Source organism: Camelus ferus, chromosome 6, assembly GCF_009834535.1.
Source record: "Camelus ferus isolate YT-003-E chromosome 6, BCGSAC_Cfer_1.0, whole genome shotgun sequence".
NCBI classification, from domain to species: Eukaryota; Metazoa; Chordata; class Mammalia; order Artiodactyla; family Camelidae; genus Camelus; species Camelus ferus.
In genome coordinates this window covers 3,398,399-3,410,708 of record NC_045701.1, presented here as the reverse complement: position 1 = coordinate 3,410,708, position 12,310 = coordinate 3,398,399, and the positions used below count along the sequence as shown (strand labels likewise).

Genomic DNA, 12,310 nt, shown 5'->3' with positions numbered 1-12,310 from the left:
AGGTCCGGGCTGCGGAGAAACACGCAAAGCTGCGGGATTCGCTCTGACCCACTTTCTGCCGCGCCCTCCTCCACCGTGTCCAAGTCAATATTGTCGAGATAATTCTCTAAAAGCTGCACAAAGTTGTCAAAAATTCCGTTTCCCATGGGTTTCTGGTCCTTCCACCCAAAGGCTAGGACGTTCAGTTGCAAGACTAGCCTCTCTAGACTGAAGAGTTCTGGCGCTTGGGTGGACAGGAGGCAGGAGGGGTGGGAAGGCAGCTTCCTCCGGAGCCCTGGGAGAGCAGACCCAATGGGACAATGAGAATGCTTAAGTAACCCGGGTTCCGACCCCGGTTCTGCCCACTGTTTAGCTCAGCAAACCCTGGCAGTCATCCTCTAGCTCATCTGAAAGATAAAGATAATCATATCTCTCCTACTCACTCATAGGAACATTTAAAGGACACAGGTCGTGACAAATAGCCTGGTAAAAGGAAAAACGCATTTAAAGTTAAAACTCCCAATAGCATTTCTATGCCACAAAGAAGACTCAGTGTTTCATGTCAGAGAGCACACACGGATCCAACATCAGTCTCACAGAAGAATTGTTGTAGAAGTAGGCATGCCTCTTAGGAGACACACACCCATGCTGGCCCTCAGGGGTCTTCAGTCTTGGCCATTCATGATCAAATGGTCTTCTCTTGAGTCCAGCATGATGTGCTAGTCCATCAAAATTGCTGAGCATCTGCTAAGTTCTAGGAGCAGGAGCTTTAAAGAGGGTAGTCTCTGCCTCACTCAGCTATTTGCTCCTCTGGCGCTGGACTGGTATGGCAGAGGTGTAATTACATCTCTCTTTTGGTGCCAACTCTGGAATCTTGGGCCAGGAGCATCAACTATATATAAGACTAACTTTGGTGCAGATGAGTAAAGAAAAGTCGTCCAGAAATCAGGTAAGTTTACTAATGATGGAGTTTGTACAGCCCAAGAACTCCTTACTCTTAGTAGCAATTGGAAGATGAGCCTGAGAGTCAGGACCTGGGACGTACAAGCAAGCAGTGGGAAGCAATGGAGAAATCAGGGTTAGGGGGCACTCCAAGCCCCACACTAATTTCATTATGAGGAGGGAATGATGGGCCTCTATGGCCCTCGGAAAGGGAGGGGAGGAGGCCCCTCCCTGGGCCCAAAGTCCTGGAACTCCCTCCCGCAGGGCTTGAATTCTCCATAACCCCTTCTTGGCTTGTCCTAGACTCAGGAGAGGTCAAATAGGTGTCCTGAGTTGCTGTCATTTTAAATTCATTTTGACAAGTGTTTAATTCTTCTTTATCACAACCCTTGGTCTGAGAGTGATATGCAAATAATGGCTATTCTGCTGCATGCAAAGTGTGCAATATCTCTCCCTATGATCTGTCAATTAACTCGGGACTGGCTCACCAGCTTTTTTGGGGGTGGTCCTGGGCAGGGCAGCCTCTGGCTCTTGGTTCCCTGCCGCAGAAAACCACGCCGGGTCCAGGCACTGTAAAGATCTTAGCAGAGCAGCTGCCCACAGTGATCCTGAGATCTGTGTGGGGTGTAAGTGTGTTTCGTGTGTGACTGTTGTGCCCAGGTTTGAGTTAATGGACTGGGGGTGTTTGTGAAGGTGAGTGCCCATGTGTGGGTTTCTGAGCTTGTAAGTACTACGCCCATATGTGTGAACATGCAGCCATGGGCAATTCTGAAGACCAGAGTTATACAAAGAAGAGTTGTTGAGCCCAGATCTGTGGAGTTGGTGGTTCACTCATCCCTTGCACCCAAGAAACTTAAAAGATGTGTGGCCGGATGGAAAAAGATCTCCAAAGAGCCTAAAAGAGTGCTATCAAAGAACACATCTTTCCCAAGTTCAAGTCTTTTTCCTAAATGCTTGTTGAGGGAGATGATTCAGTTATTTGGGGGGGACGGGGCGCTGGGGTGGTGTTTCCTATTCTAGGATTCTGAGTTACCTATTTTCTTTTTTTTTTTTAGTTTTATTGAAGTATAGTTGATGTACAAAGGTATATAAGTTAAGGTGTACAATAATACAGTGATCCATAATTTTTAAAGGTTATACTCCATTTATAGTTATTATAAAATATTGGCTATCTTCCCTGTGCTGTACAATATATCCTTATAGCTTTTTTTATACATAATAGTTTGTACCTCTTAATCCTCTTCCTCTATACTGCCCTCCAACCCCTCTCCCCACTGGTAACCACTAATTTGTTCTATCTGTGGGTCTGTTTCTTTTTGTTATATTAACTAGTTTGTCGTATTTTTTAGATTCCACATATAAGTGGTACCATACAGTATTTGTCCTTGTCTGACTTATTTCACTTAGAATAACACTCTCCCAAGTCCATCTCTGTTGTTGCAAATGGCAGGATTTCATTCTTGTTTATGGCTGAGTAGTATTCCATTGTGTGTGTGTGTGTGTGTGTGTGTGTGTGTGTGTGTGTGTGTGTGTACATACCACATCTTCTTCATCCAGTCATCTGTTGATGGACACTTAGGTTGCTTCCATATCTTAACTATTGTAAATACTGCTGCTATGAGCATTGGGTTGCATGTATCTTTTCAAATTAGTATTTTTGGTTTTTCTGGATCTATATCCAGGAGTGGAATTGCTGAGTCATATGGTAGTTCTATTTTCAGTTTTTTGAGAAAGTTCTATATCGTTTTCCACAGTGGCTGCACCAGTTGACATTCCCATCAACAGTGTATAAAGTTTCCCTTTTCTCCAGATCTGGTTCAGTTCTTTCTTATAACCACCTGCTCTTTCCCTCTAAAACCAACATTTCCCACCCTGGTAGGAAATACATTTTCTATGGTAGAAAGGCTGAGGGGATTCTAGTCATTTGGTTCCAAAAGAGAACATTTTTGGAAAATAGTTTATTAATTGATTATCAGGACAGATACATGATCAACGCCTTGGCTTAACACTAAAGAATATCATACTTGTAAGGAGAAAATAAAAATGCTGGGAAAATAATTAAATAATACAGCAAAACTAAATATAGACAAATAAATGAGCAGGTACCGATTACACTTGTCATGCATCAAGAAAAAGGTTTTTAAATGAGAACTCAAAAACTGTAAGGCATCAATGGTAGGTGACAAAGGGATTAATACCCTGTAAAAGGCCAATAGACTCTTTTCTAATAAAAATACTGCTACAAAGACACAAACCTAACACTTCCAAATTACCCAGAGCCCAAATCATATATAATGCTAGTGAGTAATGGCCACTTTCTTATCAACTGTGAGTTATAGGCAGATACCAGATTTATTACTTATTTGCTTTTGAGAAACAATTTTCCACCCAACCTAATGGGTTATAAATTGTCTCATTTGCAGCTATTTAATTTAAACCAGAACCTCAGTGCCTGTTAAACAAGAACATGAAAAATGACTATGTGGTGTAATGCTAAGAGCCTACTGTTAAAACAGCCATTTAATTCAGGGCAGTTTTTTTTTTTTTCCTAAAGGAAAATAAACCAGCAAAATAAAATGAGGCTTTTGACCTTCAGAGCAATGATGAAACATACACAATGATGTTAGCCACAGCAACGCTGAATGCTACAGAAATAGTACAAGTGACAATTCTGTCCTTAACGAGATACAAAACCAACATTAATAATCTTTAGTGTTATCATAGGCTGGCTGAAGGAGGGGGAGGGGGAGGAACTGTAGGTGCGGATGTCAAACGTGAGTGACACCCGAGTGTAATAAACACAGATGCTGAAAGGGTCTGAGGAAGCTGCAACTCCGCTGAGAGACATTTCACCATTAAAAAAAAAAGGGGGGGGAAAGATAGACTGGTTATTTCTAATTTGGCCCAGAAGCCAGAGTTAACCCTTGATGTGCTGATCAGTAAAAAAAAAAGGATGCATTCAAGGAGAAAAGACCGCGACCGCGTACTCTGTGCTCCTATGAGAGGCTGAGGCGCAAAATCAAATAAATGACACTGTTTCCTCTCCACAGGAAAGAGAAGTCAAGCTTGTCCCTGTGTGGCAGCCAAAAGATAATGACTTCAGGATTGCATTTAAAGACAAAACGAAATGAAATGAGCCCCTCACCCCTGTCCTGGGCAAAGACCTCTCTTCCAGCACCCCAGAGGAGGAGAGGACGCTCTCACCCCAACCCAATCAGCTCATGTTCAAGATGCACAGAGTGGGAAGCGGCGGGGTTTCAGAGCTCCTGATTTCCTCTCCCCTACCACCCTTCTAGCTTTAGCTGGGAAGGAAGGCCCCAAACCGCCTCCATCCAGCAAACTTGCCTTCCTGCCTAGAGGGGACGGAGTAATTTTATCCTGAGCCTCTGGGTCACGTTCCCCTTTCCTGGTCTAAGATACATCCTTGTGTGACTTACATTCATCCCCTCCAAGGAGAACCCTCCTGTCTCAGTCCCAGGGAGAAAGATGCAAGGGAAGCTGGAAGGTCTTCTCCAAGCCTGCACTGGGCTGGGGGGAGGTGCAGTCTGCCTGGGGAGGGGGCCTTTGGAGGTACAGAGAGGAGGGGGCAGGAGGATGATGGCTGAAGTGGATGGTGGACACAAGAGTTGCACTATGGCCTCGAAGCAGACATGAGGTAGTCATGTTGTTAGGGAAGGATGCAGAGATTGAACCCCAGGCAGGAGAACCACATGACACAGTCTGAGAGAGGTGTGACAGACAGACAGGGAAACCACAGAGAGGAAAGCTGAGAGAATTAGGAAGAGATGGGTGGGAGGACGGGGAGGGCAGGTGGACTGGGAGATGGACACTAGAGGAGGGCAGGGGGAAGGGGGAAGGAGGGGAGAGCAAGAGAAAGCAGATTTTCCAAACCAGGCACTTCCCCGATTACAAAATTAGATGCAGAGTTGCTCTGAGGGGGGGCCAGCGTCACCCTCTCAATGCCGGCAGTGGGGACATGGGAGATGGGGGGTGATGCAATTAAGATGTGAGGCATTCAGAGCCTACTTGCACTCAGCCCCGTGAGACAGGGAAGTGGGCCGGGGCTGTCTCTGTCAGACAGGGCACTGGAGACACTCTCAGAGTGTGTAATAAAAAGGCTGGGTGACGGAGGTGGGAGCCCACAGGGCTGGGGATGGACCACGCTGGGGCACTGTCCTGACCTGGAAGATCAGTCAGGCTGTAGTGACCACTGCCTGGGCCAGGGTTTCCCAACTCACCAACCAGCACACACATGTTTCACACACGTGTACATCACGTATAGCTGTGCTTCACATGTGTCTCACATATCACATGTGTCACAGTGTATAGGGGGAGTGAATAACCCATTTCTTCCTCTCCCCTGAGCCAAAGCACCCTAGGGGGCTCCCAATGGCTTGATGATGTTCAGTACCTGAAGGTGCACATGTGTACGTGCGTGGCCACACATGTCATGTCCCACGATCTACACGAGCCTGTCCCAAACTGTGCCCTCTAGGGGAGCTCAGCAGAGGAGGAGACTGGGGCTCTGGGCAGGCCTGGGCTGTCTCCTGGAGGGCAGGGAGACTTTGGCTGGCAGCTGTTCCCAGGGGCCTCCTCCAGAGCCTCACTGGGCGGGAGGTCCGGGTAGGGGCAAGAAGCACTGGCTGCCTCTGGCAGGCAGGTAAGTCTGTCTGGCCCAGGGGTCACCTGTTCACACCCTCCCAGCTCCCTGTCCGGCCAGTCTGCCCCTTGCTCTAGATCCACAACATCCGAAGTGAGGTCAGGAGCCTCTGAAGGCAGGGCATCCTCAGGGTCCAGGTCTTGGAGGTGGAGGTCAGGGTTCCCTCTGGATGCACTAAAGTCAGAGTGGACAATGACTTCAGCCTCCACCTGGTTCCTACAGGCTGGGGGCGGCTTCTTCCTCCCGTTGCCCTGGTCAGAGCAGAGAACACAAAGACCATTGCTGAGAGTGACCATCAGAAGAATGACCATCATACTTGGTGAGGAGAAGTATGTTCAGAGTCCATTGTATGTTACATGGAAGTTGGTAAAGGTGAATGTCCCACAGAGACGATGATCAGGTCCATGGGGAGGCAGGGAAATGTGACACACTGGCCCTTGCCCAGGAGTTCCAGAAGCACAAGACACAGTCAGGGCCTCAGTGACCAGCAGGAAGGGCTGAGTGCACTCAGGCCAGGCCCACCGTCAGACCCATGGTAATTCTGCTGCAGCCCACTAGGCAGGGGAGGGACTGTCCCTAACCCAGAGAAACACAGATTCTCACAACCTGGCCTGCCCTCCACCCACTCACCTTCCGAAGTTCCAGGGGTCTCTAGGCTAGACTTCTATCCCCAGGGAGGCTACCACCACGGTCTCCAGAGGATTCACTACTGGCTCTTCATAAGCACGGGGACCCTTCTCTTCTTTCCTCCCCCCTCCTCCCAGGACACTGACCTTTATGGCATCGTACACCAGAGCCTGCAGCAACAGCGTCTGCCCGGTTCCAGCAGGGGGCAGCAGGGCCCGGGTCAGAGCCGGCATGGGGCCTGCCTGGGGGAGCTCACAGCCTGCCCAGGAACCTGCCCAGCTTGGCCCACCTGGCTGAGTCCAGGAGATCTGCACAGGGAAAGAAGCGGGAGCACTGAGGGTGGGCTGGGAAGCTTAAGACGGGGAAGTGGATGGATCCCCCTCCACAGACTCTTGCCCCCGCTTACTACCTCCCTCCCCAAGGCTGTGGGGACGAGCACAGAGTGGGCTGAGAGCTTAGGGGTGAGTTTGAGGATGGAGAAGTCCTGCAGAAAAGCCCAGAGGCTCCTGAGGCAGGCAGGGTCTCCTTCAGCACAGAGGCAGGGAAATGGGGAGGAAGGACTCAGGGGTTCGAGCTGGCTGGTCAGAGAGATTGGGATGAGCCACCACGGCCAACAGCGGGGGGACTTGCCTTGTGTGGGCCCACTTTATCAGGATCCTGGGCCCACATGGCCAAAGCCAAACTGACCAGCTTCGTTTCCCCATACTGGGGTGAGCTGGGTCTTAGGGGTCTCCCCAGCTTCCAGGATAAGGAGGGAGCTGGGTATTCTGGCCACCCTCAGTCACCCGCAAACAGCCCGTGGGGGGCCCTCCCCTCCTCCTGAGAGCCAGGCTGACCTATTCTGCCGGCGATGGAGGCCCATCTGCTCCCCTGCCCTGCCAACCCTTTCAAGGAGGAGGGAGTGAGTGTCTTTTCTTCTGCAGCTGGCCCAGGAAGGCGGAGGGGAGGGGCGGGGTGGGGTGGGGGGGCCCGTCTCTCACAGGGTCACACATTGTGCTCTTGCGCCCCCTGGTGTCCCATTCAGGAATGAGCGGCGTGGGGCTCGGACCTACCCAGGCTCCAGGCTCACCTTTCTCTTGGAGTGACCCCGGCAGTCAGGACCACCACCGCCCATAAGGCTGTGCACTTCAGCCCTGTCCTCGATATCTGAGGGAGGTGGGGACCAGTCCTGGGGACGGGGGTGCACAAGGGACTCCAGTTCATGGGCAGCCGGGGGGCTGGGGGGGCCGAGGCGGGCTCGGGAGTACAACGCGGGGTTCCCAGAAGTGGCCGTAGAGGACAGGCCCGGGAGGGCTTCCCTGGAAGGGAAGATGGGGAATAGGCACAGTGGTCAAAGAGTGGGGTCGGGGTGGGACTGGGATCTAGTCCAGCTTATGTCCCTGGGCAAGTTCCTGCCCTTCTCTGGGACTTGGTTTCCTAGTCTGTGCAATGAATAAGAAACTCAGATTGTTCAAAACATCTGGGACACTGCAGAGGGGATCCTTCCTTGCTTTCTTGGCTCCAGGCATCTGGAGATTTGCGGTCCCTCTTTCCAAGACGCCGGCAGCTACCAAGGAAGTGGGAGAGAAGCAGCTCTGTGTCTGCCCTTGCTGAGGGGATAGGCCGGGGGCTTCCCTAAACCCACCCCCCACTGTCATGAGGACATCGCCTTCCATCCCCCAGTCCCCTTCATCCCAGTCAACTTTAATGGGCTCCTGGCAGTGCCTAGCATAAGTCATGGCCACTTTCCTGCTCTCTCATCTCTGCAGCCCTTCTGGAAATCCCTCCTGTCTGCAGTCAGACTGGTTCCATCACCCACCTGTGGGGGCTGCGGCGCAGGCCAGCACACATGCAGGCCAGGAGGCAGAGGAGGCCCAGGCAGACACCCACGATGATGCCCGTGACTGAGTGCACGTCCAGAGAGTCTGGTGGGAGAGAGGGAGGGAGCAGAACAGATCAGGACAGGAGAAGACCCAGGGTTCATAGACCAGGACTTCCTGTGGCTTTCTCCGGAGACCACCAGCCTGAGTCTCACCCTCTGGACACATGAAATCTGATGCAAGGACAGGAGGGCCCCACAGACTCAGAGGGACCACCACAACCTCTCTCTCCAACTGAGCCTGCCATGGACATCCAGAATTTGTGTTTCCTCCCCAGCAACCTGGCCTTTCAGGGAAACACACTTCCTGCTTGCCCAGCAGGGCTGGTTTCACAGGTGTGCAACATGTCCAGTAACCCAGGGCCCACGCTTAGAAGGGCTCCGCGCTTGGGTTTATGCTCTGCCGTCACTATCTTGAAATTCTTCCTCATTAAATAAGGAGATGCCACATTTTCATTTCACACTAGGTCCTGCAAATTACAAAGCCAGTCCCACTGCCCAACACCTCCACCACATAAAGCTCATCACCAGTCCAAGCCAGTCTTCCAATCAAAGCAATCTCCCAAAGAAACCAAGCCAGTCTCCCACAAATCTGACCTCACTACTGAACCATTGCCGGACCACACTCATTGCCTCTTCACATTTGTCCTTTCCACACCTAAGTAGGAGGGCAGCTGTCCAAAACAGTGAAAGTGTAGTCGTGCCCTGAGGCAAGGCTTTGGAAGAGATGACTTTAGGGTTAGAAGTCAACTCCAGAAGCCTCTGGAGACCTTGAGCTGCCCCAGGATGGACCCTACTCCTTCCTCCCTCCTGCCTCTTACCTGAGAGCTTTTCCTGGAGAGTGATCACATCCTGCAGGCCAGAGAAGGGCCCGGGCCCCACCTCTGTGCGTGCCCCCATCTTGAAGAAGTACCTAGTGTCGCTCTCGAGGCCGTGTACCTCAGCACTGAAGATGTTCCCTGGGGGCAGAGGGAGGCAGGGAGAGCAGAGTTGGTGAACTGGGTCGGGGTGTGAGGCAGGGATGCGCTGGGAAGCAGCACTGAGGAAATCTGCTTCTCCCACTCAGGCAGTGGCTTCTGCCTGCTCCAAACAAACCCAGCCACTGGGGAGGCTGGTAAGTGGGGAGAGGGTGGGGAAGCTCTTGCTCAGATGCCCTGGGGTGGGAGCCCTCACCCTCTGTGGTGAGCAGGGTCCACTGGTGCTCGGGCTGGGTGTGGTTGCTGCTGTAGAGAATCAGATACTCCACGATCTCGCCGTTGGGCTCCGTTGGGGGGCACCAGTGCAGCCGAACGGTGGACGGTGTCAGGGGGCTCAGACGCAGGTCGGATGGGGGCGTCGAGGGCCCTGGGGTACAGGGAAGGAGATGGGGAGAGGCAGGGTCACTGAGAGCTCGGGGGGGCAGCTGGGAGCCAGGGCGTGAGGGCATGGCCTCCCTCCTTCCTCCTGTACTGGAACAAACCACAAAGCAAAGTGAGGTCTGGCCTCTCATTGGGGAACTCCTGGAAAACAATTCACCACCCTTCTTCCCTCTCAGAAGCAGAGCTCCTGCCAGCTTCCACACCCAAATATCTCCAAGGATTGAAGACACTGTCTGATACTCTAAGGGCCCTTGGGGTAGAGCTCAAAAGGTTTTGGAAAGCTTACATTTTACTTTAAACTCTCACACTAAGTTTGCCATCTATTCGATGGTAAAGTTTAATATAAAAAGTATTTGAAATTATTTGTCATTTAAGGTTCCTGACTCCCCTTGCCACCCCAAATCTTCAAATAAAGTTGGTTGATGCCCTGTGTAGCCTCTGTCTACGCCTGCCCCTGGCACAGGTCCTCCATGGTCCCGGGAACCCTAATGTGAGAAGTACCACCTTGGAAGACTTTGTGTTTTGTTTTTAGAGAAGTTGATCCCCGTGGGGCAGGGGTGAATGCGGAAGGATGAGAAGCAAGGACATAAGGTGACTGGGGAGTTAGGAGGGGACAGAGATTTGGGGGTTCAGGTTTTTGAGGCCCAACCAAGGGCAGGATGGGGACCCAGGGCTCTAAGGCATCTCAGAGCCACATCATCATGGGCTGCCAGAACCCTCCTTTAGATCTTAAGTTATTAGGTCTAGGAGTAAATGGTTAGGACCAGCATAAGACTGGCCTACATAAATGCAAATCAAATGACAGACACTTATGGGGTTCTCGGGGGCGTTTCAGAAGAGGGCTGCTGGGGCAAGTAGGAGTTCGGTGAAAGATGGACTGGTGGCCAGAGGGCCGAGGGCCACTCACGGTCAGGCAGGGTGGAGCGCTCCACCACAGAGCCAAAAGGCCCATCCATGTCCACGCCGTGGGACTGAACTGCAAACTCGTATTTGGTGAATGGCTTCAGCCCGCCGATGAGAATGTCTTCTCCAGAACTGCCGAGGCAAGAAACATGACAAGTACTCTCAGGGACACCCTTCTAGCAGGGCAGGTCCCTCCAAATCTACTCTCCTACCCCAGACCCACCCCAGCCCCTACACTGGGCAGCAAATCTGCTCCCTGGCATTGGGGCCACTAACAGCATCCAGAGGACCTGCAGAGAGGCCTGGATGTACGCTGTTCCCAGGATATCAGGCGCCATGTCCAAGCTCCGAGCCAGGCCTGCTCTTCCGAGAAATATTCCTGGATTAATCCATGTCATTTCCCACCCAGGGAACTACCTCTGATGCATTTTTTCCCTGACTTAATTTTACTTTAGCTGCAACTGTATATATCCATTGCTTTTTTATGCTGTTTCCTCTGCCAACCTAACAGCTCCCCAGGTCAGGGTCTTTGTCTCCCCATCCAACTGGGGGCCTCTCAGGACAGCAGCTGGACAGCTTTTCTCCGTCTTCTGAGGTTGAGGAAATAGGTCTGTGCTGCCTCACATTTCCTAGGGTCGAGTATAAGGCTCTCCTGTGAGGGGATGGGATTGGACAGACTCCCCCTTTCCACCTGTCACCATCAGGTCATCAGACCCTCAACGTGCCCCTAGTTGAACACGTGAGTCATGAAATGTCCCTAAACACCCAGGACCCTCTCCTCATCACCCCCTGCCACCTTCTTCCCCATCGTCTGCTATTCCTCCCTCTTCACAGCATTAGTCCCTCCTCCCACCTGGTGTAATAGGTGACCAGGGAGGCATTCCTGAGCCCCCAGGGGCTGAAGCGCACAGTGTAGTTGACAATCTTGACCGTGGTGAAGTCTGGCTTTTTCCACCGAAGCCAAATGGACGTGGAGCTGTTTGATTCCGCATGGACGTGGGCCGGGGGCAAGGGTGGCCCCCTCTGGATGGGCAGGTCTGGAGGGTGAATATTAGAGCGTGGGGAAGGGAGGGAGGATGCTCATCCCTAAGCAGGTACAGTGGTTTGCGGTTCCCAAGTTTCTTTTACCCTTTCTCTTTTGATCCTGTGAATTGGGTGGCATCATTCCCATTTTACAGATGAGGAAACTGAGGGCGCTGAGAATTTAAGTGATTTTTGCCAAGGTCATACAGACAGCAGACTGTGGAACACTAGTCTGTAAGACTGTAACAGAGTGAGACAGCAAACCATGGTAATTATGAGCACGGATTTGGGAGCCAAGCTGCTCTGGGTTCAAATTCCAACTCTCCCACTTACTGTGTGACTGTGGAGAAGTTAATTAACCTTTCTGTGCCTCCATTCCCTATTCTGTCAGTGGGGCTGATAATAGTGCCTATACCTCATGCGGTTGTTACTGAGGATTAAGTTAGGTAAATATTTGTGAAGTGTGTAGAAAAGTGTTATGGCCTAAATGTTTGTGTCCCCCAAAGCTCATATATCGGATATCTGAACATATGGTGGGGCCTTCATGCATCAGATCAGTGCCTGTCTTAGCCTGTTCCAGCTACTACAACAAAGACCCATAGACTGGATGGCTTAGAAAGAACAGCAATTTATTTCTCACAGTTCTGGAGGCCGGACTCTGAGATCAAGGTGCCAGCATGGTCAAGTTCTGGTGAAGGCCCTCTTCTGGGTTACAGACTGCCAACTTCTCATTGCATCTTCAGAGCAGAAAGGTGAAGCAAGCTCTCTTGTGACTCTTACCAGGGAGCTAATCCCATTCATGAGGGCTCCACCCTCATGACATCATCCAATCCTGATTATCTCTTAATATATCACATTGGCAGGTAGGGTTTCAACACATGAATTCTGGGGGGACACAGATTTGCAGCCCATAACAGTGCCCCTTATAAAAGGAGACTGCTGAGAACTCTCCAGCCCTCT

General features: G+C 51.3%; 1 protein-coding gene across 5 annotated transcripts in view; it reads right to left on the bottom strand.

The window, feature by feature from the left end:
• Window positions 1-2,864: 2,864 nt before the first annotated feature.
• IGDCC4 (immunoglobulin superfamily DCC subclass member 4) overlaps window positions 2,865-12,310 on the bottom strand; it is a 36,170-nt gene continuing 26,724 nt past the window's right edge. For 4 of the 5 annotated variants that reach the window (XM_032480927.1, XM_032480929.1, XM_032480930.1 and 1 more), the window contains 8 exons: window positions 11,181-11,364; window positions 10,332-10,459; window positions 9,240-9,410; window positions 8,888-9,025; window positions 8,007-8,112; window positions 7,278-7,506; window positions 6,355-6,516; window positions 2,865-5,832 (listed from right to left, as the gene is read on the bottom strand). In XM_032480927.1, the coding sequence (XP_032336818.1) occupies window positions 5,413-5,832; window positions 6,355-6,516; window positions 7,278-7,506; window positions 8,007-8,112; window positions 8,888-9,025; window positions 9,240-9,410; window positions 10,332-10,459; window positions 11,181-11,364 (1,538 nt within the window). In that variant the 3' untranslated portion in view covers window positions 2,865-5,412. The other variant, XM_032480932.1, reaches the window with a different exon arrangement.